The sequence below is a fragment of the Papio anubis genome, chromosome 1, assembly GCF_008728515.1.
Source record: "Papio anubis isolate 15944 chromosome 1, Panubis1.0, whole genome shotgun sequence".
Classification (NCBI taxonomy): domain Eukaryota; kingdom Metazoa; phylum Chordata; class Mammalia; order Primates; family Cercopithecidae; genus Papio; species Papio anubis.
In genome coordinates this window covers 107,209,525-107,228,314 of record NC_044976.1, presented here as the reverse complement: position 1 = coordinate 107,228,314, position 18,790 = coordinate 107,209,525, and the positions used below count along the sequence as shown (strand labels likewise).

Here is an 18,790-nt window from a genome sequence, read left to right as displayed (position 1 = left end):
GACTTCTTCCCATTCATAAGCACTAAATCTTCCAGAGCTAACAAGCTGTAAATCATGTCAAATCCTGAGGAGAAATTCTTTGTTTTTGAAACACCCATTGGTGCAACTATTAATCCGTGTCGATTCAGTATCATTTATCTGAAGCTTCTTTCAGGTAGCGAGAGATGTTACCTCTAAGTTCACTGTGGACTCCAGCCAAAGCTTGGCTCATTGACCTTTGGAAGGTCGAGAGTCAGGGAGGCAGCAGGTGTTAAGCAACCACTATTATATGTACGTAATGAACTCTAATAGAAGCAGATGACAGGGTCTGAAAGACTGAGGCTTCCTGTTAGAAAGCATTCCGTTGTGGGAATGGGCACCTGTCTTAAGTGTTCTAATGAGTGTCCACCCCTGAAAAAAGAAACTGCATGAAGCTTGTGCTAAAAATGGTCATGTGCCATCGTGTGTGGGTCATTAAACCACCATGTCAGTCATCAGCTTTGAGCTCCCCTTTAATCCAAGGGGCACTCATGAAGCTTACTCACTGAGTCATCCCAGGCCTACTATTTTTATTTATTGAATTAAAGTCTAATTTTGGATTTTTAAAGATTTTACTAAGTACAATGAAAGTATTTTGACATTTAAAAAACATTTTTATTAAGCATTCAAGGTACTAAATTTCTCTCTTCTAAATTCCTAGTGTATACCCTACAGAGGTACATTAAGTACCAAGACAGGAACCAATGTTCCAGACTAAGTCATACTTTTTTATGATAGCCAAGCTGGAAGGATAACCAAGTGTACAATCACATCTCACAGTGAATCCACTCCTGGGGAGTGATGAGGAGATACACATGACTTAGGAATTAAAATCTTGGTAACCTACATAATCCCTGAGGAATTATTGATTGAAGGGAGGGCTATGTACTCTTTCTGTTAGAAGATTAAATCTCTCTCTGGTGGGGCTTGTCCTTTAGGAAGCTTGCTGATGTACATATTATTTTCATGATATTTGTAAATTGTTTATATGTAAGTGGATAAATTATATATGTATAAAATGTAAAATATGCTTATCCCTTTATGTTATTTCTGATGCAAAACTTTGGATTTAAGGGTTCACTTTAGCTGCTTTGTCTTGTTGAAAAGCTGTCTTCTCCAGTGGAATTAAGTTTGGCCAGAAGATTTGAGTGCACAAAGGAGTTTAAAAGCAGAAAAAGCCCTGTGTTGGACTGCACACACTTGAGTGAGATCCAAGTTTCCCACTTTGGAGAGCAGATGTTCAAATGCCCCAGAGGAGGAGGGTGGAGACAGAAAATGAGGTGTGAGAAAATATGTGACTCAGGAGGACAGCATGTTTTTCCAAGAGGAGGGAAAGGGCCTGGCTTCTCAGCCCCAGCCCCACGAACCCACAGTCCTGTCCCTTCTCCGCCAACAGCAGGCCAGGGCACAGCACGGCGAGCGTGTGTTTGCCCAGCAATGCCTTGGGCTCAAACCCCAGCCCTGGGCAATCTGCCTCATTCAGGCCAGGATGTCTTGGGCATGGTGCCTTCCACACTAAGAATGAACAACTTTCCGTGGGGGCTATTACTGTATCCCAGGAGCTGAGCAAGAGCTTTGTTCAGAACTGTTATTAATTCGAATTCTTTTGGAGGAGTTGGGATTTCTGAGGAGGAGGGAGGAAGCTGCAGGTGGGCCACAGGAAGGCTCCTGAAGTATGTCCATTGCAGTTGCTTCTTTCTGATGCCACCTGGTGGCCATGTGCAACTAAAATCACCTCCACATGCTCCCACAGCCTTTAGTCCCACAGACACCTGACAAAGCCCACTTTGCTGGAGTTGTTGGATATAATCAGCGTGTACTTCCAGGGCCAAAGCTATGTGACCCATTACTGACGTATAGCATAGTTTCTTCCCCTGGTAGCAACTGTTTGTTTGTTTGTTTGTTTGTTTTTGAGATGAGGTTTTGCTATGTTGCCCTGGCTGGTCTTGAACTCCTAGTCTCAAGCCATCCGCCCTCCTTGGCCTCCCAAAGTGCTGGGATTACAGGCACGAGCCACCGCACCCAGCCTGGAATGGATTTTGATGCATGAGGAAAATTCCAAACTTTATAATTCCACACTTCAAATGTGTTTTGTAAATGTGTATATGATGATTAGATATTAGCCTCTGCAGAACAAAACATTTATTTTTCATGTCTTGTGTACATTTTCTTATCAGGCCAAATTGTGCTGGGGTGCAATTTTTTGTAGAAAAGCTCTCAAACAGGCAGGCAGACAAGAGCTCTGTGTGGAGGATGACAAGCCCCTCCTACACTGTTTCAGGCTCTGATATAACAAAATTTAACGTTTCAGCTTTACCAAAACTTTCCCTATCTCTATTGGAAATGCACTGAAAGTTTACAGGATCTCCTGCCCTTTTTTAGGAAGCCAAAAGTGGAGAAAAAGGGCCTCAGAAGGATCAACTGTGGAAGATTTTCAACTGTCCATGAAAAGGCACCACATTCAGATTCGACACCCAGTAAGTTGATGGGCTTGGGCTGGGTGCTCAGTCTTCAGCGTCCCTCCCCATGGGGTCTTCTCACGGTGGGCACTAGCTTGCCATCTGCCACTCCAAGAGCATTTCCCTACGCTAGGATGTTGCGTGATGTATTTATTTATTTGCAAAATGTAAAGAATTTTTATGCTAGGCATGGGGGCTCATGCCTGTAATTCCAGCACTTTGGGAGGCTGAGGTGGGTGGATCACTTGAGCTCAGGAGTTCAAGACCAGCCTGGCCAACATGGTGAAATTCCATCTGTACAAAAAAATACAAAAATTAGCCGGGTGTGGTGGCTCGCGCCTGTAGTCCCAGCTACTTGGGAGGCTAAGGTGGAAAGATTGCTTGAGCCCTGGTCGAGGCTGCAGTGAACCATGATCATGCCACTGCACTCTAGCCTGTGCGACAGAGTAGAACCCTCTTTCAAAAAAAAAAAAAAAAAAAGAAAGAAAGAAAGAGAAAAAAAGAATCACTTTCAATAAGATGTGGTTAAGTAGAGTGAAGCATGAACACCTGTTTCTAGCTGAAAATGAAGGACTCCATGGACTCAATCACAAGATGTCTTTCAGTCTGTCCATCCTCATCCTTCCCACATGACCCATAACTGTACCTGGTAAGGTTACAGGCTACGTGAGAGTTGCTGCTGTCTTGGATATATACATTTCACAGAAGCAAAGAAAGTTGGAGCTGGGAGGTGTCCCAGTGCATGCAATTCAATGGTTTTTAGTCATAAGATCCTTTCTGCAAAGATAGTTGAAGGAGAGAAACATTTAGCAGAACTGCCCTGGGAGAAGAGGTGGGGCTGGAGGCCTCTGCTCAGGCAGCTTCTCAGCTTAAAAATCACCTCTGAGCCTAACCTACCTACCCAGCTTGTCTCCCCAGCTTATGCATCAGGAAGTTGCACTGGAGAGCTGCCCAGGCTTTCTTACATCCGCACTGCCTGTGGCCCAGAGCCGTGCCTCCAGCTCTGCCTTCTGTTCAGTCACACTTCGTTCTGCACTGGCTTCTCTGTAGAAAACACATTTACAAATAATAATAGGGTTCCCTGGGCTGGGCGCGGTGGCTCAAGCCGGTAATCCCAGCACTTTGGGAGGCTGAGACAGGCAGATCACGAGGTCAGGAGATTGAGACCATCCTGGCTAACACGGTGAAACCCGTCTCTACTGAAAAATACAAAAAAACTAGCCGGGCGTGGTGGCGGGCGCCTGTAGTCCCAGCTACTCGGGAGGCTGAGGCAGGAGAATGGCGTAAACCCGGGAGGCGGAGCTTGCAGTGAGCCGAGATCACGCCACTGCACTCCAGCCTGGGCAACAGAGCCAGACTCCGTCTCAAAAATAAATAAATAAATAAATAAATAAATAAATAAATAATAGGGTTCATTGATTGAAGATGTATTATGCCAGATGGTATAATGAAGAAGGGGTTTTCCAGCTGTAATTGGGGGGTCCCCAGGGTTTCGTGAAACCCTTTCGGGGGGCCACCGGGTCCTTCCTTTACCAGCTATATAGCTGTGCAACTCTAGTATTGCAGGCAACTGATGGAGATGCAGCTGTGGAATCCAGTTGCCTTTTATTAAGCCAGATATTCAAGATATTTGCCAAAACATAAAATGATGCCACTCTTCTCACTAAATTTTTTGGAAATAGTTATTTTCATTAAAAACATGCTATTTTGTTAATATGAAATTGATTTATTACTTTTTAAATGCTATAATAAATAAAATTGTCTTTTAAACGTCTCAGTTTAAAATTCTAAAAAAAAGCACCTTGGAACTGCTCATTTAGTTTTAGGAAATCTAAATGATTCTGCACAAGCAAAAAATGACTAGTAATCTATAAATTAATACTTCTCTACCAATCCATCTGCAGTGGACTGAATGTTGAATGATAGCTGTTCTCCAATGAGTGGGGATTTTCACCTCAGGTGTATAAAATGGTATATATTATCATTTTATGGTAGATTAAAACCACAGAAACAAAGGCTGTTTGGGGTCCTCAGTTTTAAGAGTGTAAAAGGGTTCTGGAATCAAAAGTTTGAAAACTGTTGCCAGTGTATATCACATAACTCTCACAATATCCCTGTAAAGCAGGAATGCTTACAGATAAGGAACTAGAGGCTCAGAGAAGTTAAGTGACTTGGCAGGACCAAAGAGTGAGTGTGAGTGTATTAGTTATCTATTGCTGTGTTACCAAGTATCCCAGAACTTAAGGCTCAAAACAACAAACCTTTATCATCTTAGAGTTTCTGTGTGTCAGGAATTTGGGAGCACTTTAGTGGGGTGGTTCAGGCTCAGGGTCTCTCGTGAGGTTTAGTCAAGATGTCAGCCAAGGATGCCGTCATCTGGGGGCTTGCCTGGGGCTGGAAGATCTGCTTCCAAGATGGTTCACTCACATGAGCATTGGCAGGACATGTGGGCCTCTCCGATAGGCTGCTTGAGTGTCGTTACGACACGGCAGGCAGCTTCCCCCAGAGCAAGTGATCCAAGAGAGATACGCTGAGATGGAAGCTTCAGTGTCTTTCATGGCCTGGTTTTGGAAGTTATATGCCATCACTACCACTTGATTCTATTTGTTAGAAGTGGGTCACTAAACCCAGCCCACACTCAAGGGGAGAGGAATTAGGCTCTACCTTTTAAAGAGAGTGTCAGTTGGGTGTGGTGGCTTATGTCTGTAACCCCAGCACTTTGGGAGGCTGAACCAGGATTGCTTGAGCCCAGGAGTTCAAGACCAGGCTGGACAATATAGGGACCCAATATTTAAACACAAAAACACAACCAAAAAACACAGAAGGTTGAGGCTTGTGATTGAGCCACTGCACTTCAGCCTGGGAGCAACAGAATGAAACCTTGGTTCAAAAAATAAAAATAAAAACAGCATGTTAAAGAATTTGTGAACATATTTTCAACCATCATAGCTAATAAGTAGCAGAGCCAGGCTTCAACCCTGGGCCTTCAAACTCATTCCATTTGCTAATATGAAATGGGTTTGTTCTTATACAATGAAGTTATTATATATTGTATAATATGTTAAAAGTCAAGATGTCAGCCAGGGATGACTTCACTTTAACATACTTTGAAAGATAATGTTAAAAATGAGTCTAACCATGAGTTCAGTAAGGCGAGAAGCATTGGAAGAGGCTTTGTCACTGCAGCATCTGTCCTGCAGCAAGATGTTGCTTGGACATCCAGGCCTGACATGCTCACCCGCCTGGCCCCAGGCTTTCATACTCTGGCCTTACCTGGAGTGCTGCTCTGTCCACAGCCTGCCAGACAGGTTCTAGACCTGCACCAGATACATGTGCTGTCTGCTACTAGCTTCTCTGAGGTTAAGAGAGCAAAGTCATGATTCGGGTTCCCTTATAGGCTTATGAATGTCACATAGAAGAAACCCATCTTTCCAGTTGCCTGGATGACAAAATACAAGCTCTTGGCCACAGCAGGGTCTGAGAGAAAGAATGTGGATGTATCAGGCCAACTATGGAAAAACAAATACAAATACAAGGTTGTCTGATAGTTCAGTGGGCCAAATTGCCGCAGATCCATTCATTCAGCAGACCTTTACTAAGCCTAAATATGTATGCTACCTCTTGAGATTTTCATACAAGAAATGTTAATTATCAAAACATTTCTCAGTTGTCAGAAGGGAATCCCAAATGTTACCCCAGGCTGGCAACTCCCCTTGGTGACACAGCTGGGACGTTAAGCACTTTGGTGCCAAATACATACCCTGCATGGTTATAGCTCTGCTCTCCACACCGTATTTTATGACTATAATTAAGACGCTTACCCTTCATTTATGCAACTTGGGCTTTTTCAGATTCTGATACAGGACACAGCTTCTGTTCTGATTCTGGCACTGAAATGCAGAGTAACAAATGTCAGGACTGTGGCACTAAGATTCCTACCTCCCGAAGAACCTGCAGAAAGGAACCACCTAAAGGTAATACTCACCTGGGGCCTCAGAAAGGCGAGTGGGGACAGCCACTGTTCCCAGGCAATGAACTGCATTTTTAATCTTTTCTTTCCAGAATTTTATTACAGATACAACACTCCAGGACAGAATTACTCAAATCATAGCAAAAGAGGTGCCTTTGTCCAGCCCCATTCTTTACATGAAAGCAAAAACTCTTCACCCTGTAAGTACATCTCCTGCATGACCCCATCCATGTCAATAACCTAATGTCCCAGGTATGGGACATTCACGTGACACTGGCCACTGCTTTCATCTTGGAAGCCCTGGCCTCTCCATTCTGCTGCCCAGGTCTTGTGCACTCACCTGACACTTCCAAATCCAGCCCTACACCTGGATGGCAAGAGGCTGAGCTGGGGCTAGAAAATATGAAATCACAGTGACCAAGGACTTTGAAAGTTATTAAGGACTCTACCAGTGCAAGTTGGTAGCAACCCATAAGTTTGCTGAACAAATAAATGACTTATTGGATAATCACCACTATTATTGTTACTATTCGGAGGTGGCTAATGCTTTACATATATCCCTACTAAAAGTCAGCATGTAGAGAAATAGACTATTTTTACACTCCATAGGCATCACATTGCTAACTTCCAATGCAAAAATTTGCTGTCTGAAAAAAAATTAAAATCCCACAAACACTTATTTAAAAAGATGAATGACATGGCTGCCCCTTCCCAAGCTCTTGAAAGGAAGGAACTCATACCCAAATAAGGAAAGCTCAAAGCAAAATGGGGTAAGTTCTAAAAGAAGGGCAAACTGTGCCCAGGGAACAGGAAGGAGGGAAGGAAGTACTCCTAGTTTTACCCCTGAATGACAGCTATACCTGGTTCTCTGACAGGCGCCACATCCTTGCCCTCATACCTTCAGAGCTCTTCCTCTCCTTCTCTGGGAGAGGGCGCCAGGGAGAATGTTTCTTATCTTTCATGATGGCCAGTGCCCAAGCCTTAAGAATGTCATTTACCTGACTGACCTCAGCTGTGTCTCCCCTCCCCACCTCTGGCTGCCACATCCTCCAACTGCATGTATTCTTTTGAAGTGACAGTCATTAAGACTGGAGAAGCCATAGCTCAGATTTCTTCACTGTCTTCTTAGTCTTGAGGTCTACAGCCTGTGTCATGCCAGTATACGAACAAGGGCTGCAACGGATTCATCCACAATCTGATCTTGAACTCCATTAGCTAACTAAGGGGGTAGAAGTCATAGGGAGGCAGCTTCTCCAGGTTAAAAGACCCTTACAGCAATTGGAGCTGACAGAAAATGGAGTGGGCTGTGGCAGGAGGTTGTGAGCTCATCTTTGGACTGGGAGGCAATGGACTTTGTCTGGATGCTGTAGATCTGTACACTGCACTAGAACTGGACCAGGTGATACTGTGGTGCTTTCTAATTCTGAGTTTCCAGTAAAATCCAAAATTACATTTGGAGACTACCAAAGCATCAAGATTGAACTGGTTAGTGCCTCTTCATCATGCCCCAAGTCTCCAAGTCTAGGTGGTCAGCATGACTAAATCTGGGTTTCTGGCTTCTGCCCTGCCTTGCATGTCTGAGGGACAATCTCTCCCAGCGTCCCTTGTCCAACGGGACCCTCCTGAGGGTGAGTGAAGCCTGGCTACTTGACATCAGTGAATAAGACAGGAGACCTGGAGGGAGAACGAGGGGGAAGACAGAAGAGAAGAAGAAGAGGGAAAGGGAAGGGGAGAAGGGAGCCTTGGAGGCAGATTTGTTGGCCACTGACTCATCTCTTTTTCTTTCTCTGTCTTCTTGTCTTCCATGGTGACTTTTCCACATTTTCCTTCTCTGTTTAGTCTCTATTTTCTGGAATTGTCTTTGCAACATAATCATTAGTTTCTACTCCTAGAATATTAACTCCTAAAATTGAAGAGGATTTCAGAAATCCATTTGGTCCAACCTCTTGGAAGATATTATTCCTCTATTTATCAGATGGGGTAGTTAAACCCAGAGAAGTCAGACGTCATGCACAGGTCACACAGCAAGTACCCAAGGAATCTAAACTCCTGGTTTCTGTCTGATAATAAAACTATTCTTTTTTTTTTTTGAGACAGAGTCTCGCTCTGTCACCCAGGCTGGAGTGTAGTGGCACTATCTTGGCTCACTGCAACCTCTACCTCCCGGGTTCAAGTGACTCTCATGCCTCAGTCTCCCAAGTAGCTGGGATTACAGGCACCCACCACCACACCCGGCTAATTTTTGTATTTTTAGTAGAGACAGGGTTTCACCATGTTGACCAGGCTGGTCTTGAACTCCTGACCTCAGGTGATCTGCCCATCTTGGCCTCCCAAAGTGCTGGGATTAAAAACATGAGCCACTGCGCCTGGCCTAAAACTCCTTTTAAAATTGAATTTCTTTTCCTAAGTTCAGAATACTTTATAGAAAGTTCTTTTTTTTTTTTTTAATTTTATTTTTTGGGACAGGGTCTAGCTCTGTTGCCCAGGCTGGAGGGCAGTGATGTGATCATAGCTCAATGCTTCCTTGAACTTCTGGGCTCTAGCGAGCCTCCTGCCTTAGCCTCCTAAGTAGCTACAAAACTGTAGGCACATGCCACCATGCCCAGCTAACTTAACAAAACATTTATAGTTGGTATGGAAGGGGCTTATGAATTTTTTTTTTTTTGGTAGAGACAGGGAAGACTGGTAGCAAACTCCTGGCCTCAAATAATCCTCCCACCTCAGCCTCCCAAAGCACTGGGGTTACAGGCATGAGCCACTGCGCCCAGCAAAAGTTCTTTGTTGTCTGTTTCCCAGTTTTCTGATTTATTAAAATTTTATGAAATATTTCATTCATACAAAAAGTTCAAGGAATGATACATATGCACCATTTGGGGCTCATTTTTGATACTCTGAATTTAATCATAGCTAACATTTTTCAGCTTTTTTAAAACTCAAACGGATCTGTTCTCAGAGAGTGAATTCAAAATCCTTTAAAGGTGAACATGAGCCCACACCAGGAAAGTAAGTATTATTTCATGATTACTAACAAAACATCTCTCATTGGTTGGGTGTATACAATGTACTTGATAGTGCATTAACTACCTACCCCAAGATAACCTAGATCATTAGGACAGCCAGGATTCAAACCTAAACCTATCTAATACTTCAATCATTCATTTGTTTATTCAATAAACCAAGTCATCGTGCGAGGTACTGAGGACACAGGACAAAGTCAGCCACTGTCCCTGCCCTCACAGAGCTTTTTTTTTTGGCAGAGACGCCGCATAGTCTTTGTAAGTGCCAAGAAGGGGATGTACAAAGTCCTATTGATCTAATTTGGGGGTTCAGGGAAGCTGAGCTTTGAAGGGTAAGTATGAATGAACTAGCAAGGGGATCTGGGGGCAGTGAAGAACATTCCAGTCTAGGAAAGCTTCCTGTTGTGAGAAGGCACTTGGCAAGTTCAGGAATGGTGTGACTGGAACCCAAAAGAGGGAGTGGCAGTGGAGCAAGATGAGGCTGATGAGGGAAGGAATTGTCAGGGCCAGTCCGTAGAGACTTGTCAGCTCCAGGAAGTATTGCAGAATCTTAGGAGCAAGAGGAAGCCAATTAGGGTTTTTTTTTTTTTTTTTTTTTTGCTGTTAATTCATTTTTATTTTTTAGAGACAGGGTCTCCCTCTGTCACCCAGGATGGAGTACAGTGGTGATCATAGCTCACTGCAGCCTGGAACTCCTGGGCTCAAGTCATCCTCCCACCTCAGCCTCCTGAGTAGCTAGGACTATAGGTGCCCATTTAAAAAAAAAAATTTGTAGAGACAGGGTCTTGCTATGTTGCCCAGGCTAGTCTTGAACTCCTGACCTCAAGTGACCTTCCCACCTTGGTCACCCAAAGCACTGGGATTACAGGTGTCTGGCCCCCCAGTGAAGTTAAAAAAAAATTTTGAGGCAGGGTCTTGCTCTGTTGCCCAGGCTGGAGTACAATCTTGGCTCACTGCAGCCTTGACCCCCCTTTGCTCAAGTGATCCTCCTGGCTCAGCTTCCTGGGTAGCTGGGAGTACAGGCATGTGATACTACAGCCAGCTACTTTTTTTTTTTTTTTTGTAGAGACAGGGTCTATGTTTCCCAGGCTGATCTTGAACTCCTAGCCTCAAGGAATCCTCCTACCTCAGTCACCCAAAGCACTGGGATTACAGGCATGAGTCACTGTGGCAGGACCCCCCCCAATTAAGTTTTTTAACCACGGAATTTAAAAAGATTTTTAGTGTTTTAAAGGATCAGCCTAGCTACTGAGGGAGTGGAAATGAATTACAGGAGTTAAGATTGGAGGACAAGGCCAAATAAGAGGCCAGTGCAATAATTCAGGTGAGATGATGGAGCTTGACCGAGGTTGGTGGAGATGGAAAGAGAAGAGTCTGTGTATTCATTCAAGAGCTATGTAAGAGACAGAACCAATAGCATTGCAGAGTGGCTAACAATTCAGGCTCTGCTCTCAGAGCCACTCAGTCTGAACCTACTACCCTCTACCATAGTCTAGCACAGTGTTTAAGAATGTGGCCTTTGGAGACTTCTTGGGTTTTATTTATTTATTTATTTATTTATTTATTTATTTATTTATTGAGATGTAGTTTCACTCTTTCGCCCAGGCTGGAGTGAAGTGGCACAATCATGGCTCACTGCAACCTCTGCCCCATTGGATTCAAGTGAATCTCCTGTTTCAGCCTCCCGAGTAGCTGGGATCATAGGCACCCGCCACCATGCCCAGCTAATTTTTTGTATTTTTAGTAGAGACAGGGTTTCACTATGTTGACCAGGCTGGTCTCCAACTCTTGACCTCAGGTGATCCACCTGCCTCAGCCTCCCAAAGTGCTAGGATTACAGGCGTGAGCCACCGTGCCTGACTGACTTCTTGGGTTTGTCTTGGTTCTGTGTCGTTGGGCAGGATCCTTGACCCAAGTGTGCCTTCATTTCCCCACATGTAAAGTGGGAATCATAATAGTGCTAAACTCATTGAGGACTGAGTCCATACATATAAAGCACTTAGAATGGTACCTGGCTCATAATAAGTACTCAGCAAGCGATGGCTGTTATGTTGTTGACAGTGGACAGTGATGGGATATGGGGAGAGAGAGAGGACTCTTCTCCAGTCTGCCATCCCCTGCCCAGAGTATTTCGTTAGTTAAGGGCCCTGGATGCTAGACCACCTCTTGCCTGGAGGATCAATCCAATGTGTTAAAATAACTTGCAGAACCAATTGATGCTCATATGGTAGGGGAGAGGGATGAAAGGACGTTTTCTGGAGATGATATTGCTCACAAGTGTTTTATGTACCAAAGTAATGCTTAACAGGAAACCTGAAGCCAGAGGAAGATGTGAGGGTGGCTCTATGACAGCCCTGTCAATAGGCAAGTTCTTGTGGTATCCCTCAGGGCCAACGGCTCATGCTTGAGAAAAGCGCAACTCCAGGCTGTGCCCTTCACAGACTATGCAAATAACCCCCTAGAGCCATGCTCTGCACAACCCGAAGAGCCCAGTGGCCCTGCAGCCCTCACTCACCTAGTGCAGACTTCCAGCCATCCCTGAGACAGAAGCAATCACAGGGTAGCAGGCAAGGGGAGCCTGTTTACTTCAAAAGGAGCTGCTTTTATTTTTTGACTGCTTCTGCCTCCTTGGGGTGAAAGCTCACTGGTGCCAGAATGAACTCAACCCAAGGTACCTGCAATTGGCAGTTTTGTGCATTTGTTTTATAAAAATGCAAGGTAGAAAGTTGGCCCCAAAAGAATGAAAACAGAATAAAAAATGTCTTTAGAGTCTTGCCTCTATCTGTACTAGAGGAAAAGAGGATCAGTTCTGGGAGGAAATACCCTCATGGTCATGGCAACAACGTTTTTCTGAAGCCCAGCTGGGGTCAGCCACATGGGAGTATGAGAGCTACGAGGGCAGCGGGTGCACGAATCCGCCCACACCCAAACCACACACATAGAGCCATTACCGACCACAGAGCTGACGTGAACAGGAGTGTGCTTGAGGGTGGCACTTGACACAACTATCAATGCGCTTTTGTCTTCCAGGAAAAACCTTCAGGCTTTCATGACCTACAGCTCAGACCCTGTAACACCCTCGCCCCATTTCTACTCCTGCAGGATTTCTGGAAGCAAATCCGTATGTGACTTTGATAGCACTGAAGAAACAAAATCTGAGGTGAGGACTTAGAAAATCATTCGAGAATCCTTGCAGCTGGTAGGTTTGATCTTGATGCCCACAGAACTGGCAGCTCTTAAGTTATTACAGTATCAGGGCTTCAGAAAAAGCTCTGCTAAAGACAATTTTGTGCTCAGCACTAAGCTAAAGACACATAGCCTCAGCAGCCGCATGGTCTGTATTATTCTAAATTGGTTCCAAGGGAAATTTCCTGGAGAAAGTGATTTGTGGGGGGTGCCTCAGCTACAGGATTTCCCCGGCAGGGGGTTGAAGGCAGTGGATCTGTTCCAGTGACACTGTGATCAGGGTTGCCAACAGTTTCCTATTTCAAATCACTAACTCAAATCCCCAGGCCACGTTCAAATGTTTCCATACGCATGCGCTGTATCCCTGAATACCCTCTCAGTGGTTATGGCCCCCAAATCCCCATCAATGGCCCCTAAGAGCTGTTCTTTTTTTCTCTTTCTCTGCGGCAGGGAAACAGCCCAGCTGGTGGCTGACCTCACCCTCTGATTCATGCTCATCAGTCACGTGCTGGTCTTTTTTTCAATCCCTTTCCCTAACAAATATATTCCATCTCAGACTGGTCTCCTAGGAAACCAACCCTCAAAAACAGAAATAGACCAAGTAGAAAACAGGAATACTCCGAAAATTCCACCTTGTAATGTTTAATAATGAGAGAACCCAAAGCAGTTAGTTTATGTAATTAAAATGTGTGGACTTTTCCTCTGTAGATTTTAAACTCGGCTTTGGATCATGCCCTAAGGACAGCAACCATTTTGAAAGAAACTACAGATCAAATGATTAAAACGATTGCAGAAGACCTTGTGAAAGCACAGAGGTGGAGGAATCGACTGAAATACTAGTTCAACGCTAGGCAACCAAGGATTCAAAAGAAAAAAATGCAAAGAAAACTTGATCTTCCCCCAAAATGTATTTTACTTACTACACAATTTAGGAAGATGACTATCTAGAGAAAACACAGAAACCATAAGAAATGGGTAACACAAAGTACTAAAGGAAAAAGAAAAAAAGAAAGGACTTTTGATTCTTAAAATCAAAAGCAACCAACAAGTATTTATTTTAAAATAAATCTATGTTCTTCCTAACTCATAATAAAAGAAACCAAAACAAAACAATGAATTTCCTTTTATCTATTAGTCTGAAAAAAGATGAAAGAACCCTGTGTCAGTGAGGATGGAGGAAACTGGTACTCTCACATGCTGTTGGCGGAAATGCAACTTTTTTGGAAGACCATTTGATAATATCTACCAAGTTCCACAAATTCCAAATCACGTACCTTCAGAGCAGCAGTTTCACCACTAGGAATTTCTTTTTTATATAAGCCACACAATGTGGCACGATATATGTACAGGGAAAGCCACTGGAGCATTGATCGTAACAACCCCAAGGGGGAACTAATCTAAATACCGCCTGTGATGATTCATAAATGACAATACTTTGTAGCCACCAAAAAGAATGAGGTTGGATTATCTGCAAAAGTCAGTGAAAGAAGCAAGATACCTAAGCATATATATAGACAGTTGTAACCTCAGGGGTCTTGCTATGTTGCCCAGGCTGGACTTGAACTTCAAACAATCCTCCCGCCTTAGCCTCCTGAGTGGCTGGGACTACAGGCACACACCACTGTGCCTGGCTCTTCATGTGTGTATTTTTTTTTTTTAAAGGGCATACATATTTTTGGGAAAGATATCTAAAAATCTTAAGTGAACCTCTAGTAAAGGAAACTGGGAGTTTTGGGGGAGAAAGGGGTTTTTAATCTTCTTTTCTGTACCATATGAAATTTTTACAATATACTTATAAGTCAACATTATTTGTTTAAAGATCTCTTGAAGTCAGAAATATGTGAAAATAATAGCCTTAATGAAATTTTGGAAAAGACAATTCATTAAAACTGTGTACCAAGGATTAAGTAAATTTGTAATGTTTCACGTAGACCAGAGCAGGTTTTTTTTTGTTTTTTGTTTTTCTTTCAGAGCAAGCTTTTGCTTTGCTTCTTTAAGAGTGATGTATTACCTCCTTAGTGACAGCACAGCAGGGTATTGGCTCTTTCGCCCTTTCCTGAAACTTCTGATATTCATTCACCCCAGACATTCAACAAATGGTTTCCCGACTCCCAGAGTTTAGCTCAGTGGTCAGGAGGGAGTTGAATCTATTCCCACTTTAGATTTTCATGCCAATGTGGGCAGTTGGTATTTGTCTAGCTGGCTGGAGAATGGACTATTTTTAACTTTGGGGTTTGTAAATTGGTTGAGGGTACCCTGGAAGAGATAAAGCACAGGTCAGTCTGAAAATACCTCTGACTTTATGGCCAAATTTACTTCAAGCTGTGGCACTGTAAGGAAGATAGCAAAGAACTATGGGTGATATTATAACAGAAAAAACAGAGCTTAAACTGTGTATGTTCTATTAAATAAAACGTATGGGAGGTCACTGTTTTTGGACTAAGCTCCTGCAGGAGACCCCAACAGACCAGACCAAACTAGAATGCAGTCACTCATGCTAGGTGCCACGTAATCAAACTGAACTTTAAAATAGGCCAGTTTTTTTTTTTTTTTAAACCCAGAACATTCACAGTATCCCATTAGAAGGGGCCCTGTCAACCTGAGCTGGCATAAGGAAGTCCCCTCTGCTTTAACCCATATAAAGACACCTTTTGTTCCTTGTTTCTGTTTTCTTCTGCCTTTTCTGCCTATAAAGCCCACTCCTGTGCTCAGCCTTTCTATTTCATAGATGGGATGCTGCCTGATTCATAAATTGCTAATAAAAGCCAATTAGGTCATTTTGTTTTTTTGGCAGTTCCAAGGGGCTTCCAACATCATTACATATCTAAATTTAATCACAACTTGCTAATCTGTTTTGTATGTCAAGTACCACTATCTCATCCCCAAGTTTAAAATTACATACTTCTCTGGCTTGAAGTGTTCTTATATGATTAATTCATTCTTAACCTTTTTTGGGCTCATTTTTTGAGAATCTGGTGAAAGCTATGGAGTCTCCCTTCCCCCATGCTTTTTCTTCTCGTGGAAGAGAATACATATTTACAAGTTCATGGACGCCCTGAAACAAATCCATGGAACCTTGGTTAGAAACGTCTACCATTAACGAGCATTTCTAAATCCCTCAAATTAACATTTATAGAAATTGGCAATTAAAATCATTGTTGATTTAAAAATGTGGCCCATTTCTGCTTTATCAAACCATATTCTAAATGTAATTTTCCATTTCCTTGAAGATCAGGGGTCATGATGAGTAATCACTGTAACACGACTAATCTAAGAAATAGCAAAAAAGGGCAGGCAATGCCCTTAAGGAGTTCTAGAAAGGCACTAGGCTCTGATTTACAAGGATAATTTTATACTTACTGATTCTGTAGTCTTGGCCATCTCCTCCCTCATGCAATTCTTGTGTCAATTCTTATGACCTCTCTTCTAATTCTGTTCCAGTAGTAAACCAGAAAAACAAGCTTGTAAAGTAAAAGTAATGGTACCCCTAATGCTGGGGGTCAAGGGCTCAGCATTGCCTGAGGGCGGTGGTGCTGTAAAGAAACACCCGGCAGTCTCCAGGGTGCAGAGGCCTCTTAGTATTTACTCCAAGGTCTAGCTGTGCTCTGGCTGCTTGAAGCTGCCAGCAGGATGCAATGGGACTCTCTGTAGAGGGCTTTTTATCATCTTTTAAAAATTTTTTTACTTTTATTTTTATTTTTTGAGACAGTCTTGCTCTGTCGCCCAGGCTGGAGTACAATTGCCGGACCTTGGCTCACTGCAATCTCCACCTCCCAGGTTCAAGTGATTCTCCTGCCTCAGCCTCCCGAGTAGTTGGGATTACAGGCGCCCACCACCACGCCTGGCTAATTTTTGTATTTTTAGTAGAGACCGGGTTTCACCATGTTGGTCAGGCTGGTCTCCAACCCCTGACCTCAGGTGATCTGCCTGCCTTGGTCTCCCAAAGTGCTGGGATTATAGGCGTGAGCCACTGCACCTGGCCTATCATCTTTAAGAGAAAGCTCTAGCTATCCCCTTTAGTTAACTATTAGAGTTTGCAAAAGAAATCTCTTCATTTTATCCTTTCTATTGTAATCTTGCTGTTAATGAATTATATAAAATAGGCCTAATTTGTACTAAACATGAGTATGTGTTTATATTTAATAGACAAAACAGTGTTTTGGTGGTAAAACTTTTCCTATAGGAGTAAGACATTTCTTGCTCCTTTGATTTTAGGAGAAATCTGCTTGCATCCCAATAGGACTTACAAAGGGTACAGAATAGCTAGGGAAGAACTGAGCTATGGAGGTGTCATATCTTACACAATAAACTGTGGGGTCAGGCCCTTTGTTGCTCAAATCCAATAATTTTGAGACCTTGTAAACTCCTGTTGTGACCCTGGAGCAGTGGAGGCGAAGGGTCTAGGAAACAGGATAACAGGATTAATAAAGATCTCTGTATTTATTTACTAATATGGTTGAAGAATGTGAATCCACTGTTTTATAAATAAAGCACATTTCAACAGGAAGCAAAGCTGTGTTTCAGAGACAGTGAATAAATAGTTTCCGTTGGTTGCAACAACAAAAAAAGTCTTTTCCTGGGTCTTGAAATCAAAACCTGTAATTTTTTTTTTTTTTTTTTGAGACAGGGACTCATTCTCGCCCAGGCTGAAGTGCAGAGGTGTGATCACAGTTCACTGCAGCCTGCACCTCCTTGGTTCAAGCAATCCTACTGCCTCAGCCTCTTGAGTAGTAGCTGGGATCACAGGTGCGTGTCACCATACCCAACCTTTTTTTTTTCCTTCCTTTTTTTGTAGAGATGTGGTCTCACTACTTTCAGACTCTTCACAGAGAGAGAAAAAAAGAAAAAAAGATATGGTCTCACTATGTTGCCCAGGCTCATTCCAACGCCTGGGCTCAAGTGATCCTCCTGCTTTGGCCTGTAATTGCTAATTCTATGGGGGAAAAAATCAGCTCATACCAGAATTTATGTGAGATGATGTCTTATGGCTTCAAATTCATACGAGGTTTAGTAAACAAAAGGTCTCTGCAATTCAAAGCTTAACATATATGTGAAATATAGGACCCAAAGCATCTGATATCAGTGTGATCAGGATAAAGTGGTTACTGAGATGTTAAGTGATCAAATGAATAAACAGCCCAGTGTTTGCTGTCATCACACTCTTAGTTCCATTTGTTCCAGGCCATTGGATTAATCTAAATACCTATTCTACACATGTCCTAACCCTGGAGAGGGTGTTACTGAGGCATACAAAGATCTCAGATAAAATGCAGACACCAAAAACTAGTCCTCTTACTGGAGATACATTGTTTTCATGCGTAGTTTGCAAAGAAGGCTGTTTATTGCGCCAAGCCCTTCCTTTCCATGCACTGATCCACACCAAGTTACATTTATCTCTTGGGTCTCAGTCTCCTCAGTTTTAAAATAAAGATGATAATCACAGTACCTATGCTCACAGGAATACATGAGCAGATGGAATGAGTTAATAATAGAAAGCACTAAGCATTTGTATATTATTACTTTATTATCAATACTTAGTAAAGTTATGCGATTAACATATCAAAAGTTGGCCAGGCACAGTGGCTCACACCTGTAATCCCCACACTTTGGGAGGCTGAGACAGGAGGATTGCTTAAGGCCAGGAGTTTGAGACCAGCCAGGGCAACACAGTGAGACTGTCTATACAAAAAAAAAAAACAAACAAAATTAGCCAGATGTGGTGGCCCATACCTGTAGTCCTGGCTACTCGGGAGGCTGAGGCGGAAGATCACTATGGCCCAGGAGTTCAAAATTCCAGTGAGCTATGATCACATAACTGTACTCCAGCCTGGGTGACATAGCAAGACCCTGTCTCTATTAAAAAAAAAAAAAAAATCAAAAGTAAATTTTCTGTATCCCTACCCATTTGAAAAATAATCAAAGATTCAACCCACAATGGAACTACAAAAATATTTTGACAATGTGCAGTAACTATATGAAGAAAATGAAGATTCTGAAGGTTATAAAGATTTAAATGAAAAGACATTCCACATTCCTGAATATCAAGTTTCCATATTATAAAAGATGTCGATTTTTCCTAAATTAACCTATAAACAATGCTAATCCTATGAAAATACCAAAATAGCTTTTTTGGGAACTCA

At 42.8% G+C, this 18,790-nt stretch overlaps 1 protein-coding gene and 1 long non-coding RNA gene across 10 annotated transcripts in view; one reads left to right on the top strand and one right to left on the bottom strand.

The window, feature by feature from the left end:
• The window catches only part of AKNAD1 (AKNA domain containing 1), a 41,056-nt gene extending 27,296 nt beyond the window's left edge, over positions 1–13,760 (top strand). For 2 of the 9 annotated variants that reach the window (XM_009214312.3, XM_009214295.3), the window contains 4 exons: positions 2,401–2,495; positions 6,329–6,451; positions 6,540–6,647; positions 6,773–6,958. In XM_009214312.3, coding sequence (XP_009212576.2) covers positions 2,401–2,495; positions 6,329–6,451; positions 6,540–6,647; positions 6,773–6,844 — 398 coding nt within the window. In that variant the 3' untranslated portion in view covers positions 6,845–6,958. Of the gene's footprint in view, positions 1–2,400; positions 2,496–6,328; positions 6,452–6,539; positions 6,648–6,745; positions 6,959–9,368; positions 9,452–12,494; positions 12,625–13,358 lie in introns of those variants that run through there. The other 7 variants (XM_009214306.3, XM_009214293.3, XM_009214287.3 and 4 more) reach the window with 6 other exon arrangements.
• LOC116269190 lies at positions 5,300–18,434 on the bottom strand. Its single transcript, XR_004176639.1, has 3 exons — positions 18,381–18,434; positions 16,011–16,082; positions 5,300–6,367 (listed from the first exon to the last, which is right to left on the bottom strand). It is a non-coding gene; the product is annotated as an uncharacterized LOC116269190 (long non-coding RNA).
• Between the last annotated feature and the right edge of the window lie 356 nt (positions 18,435–18,790).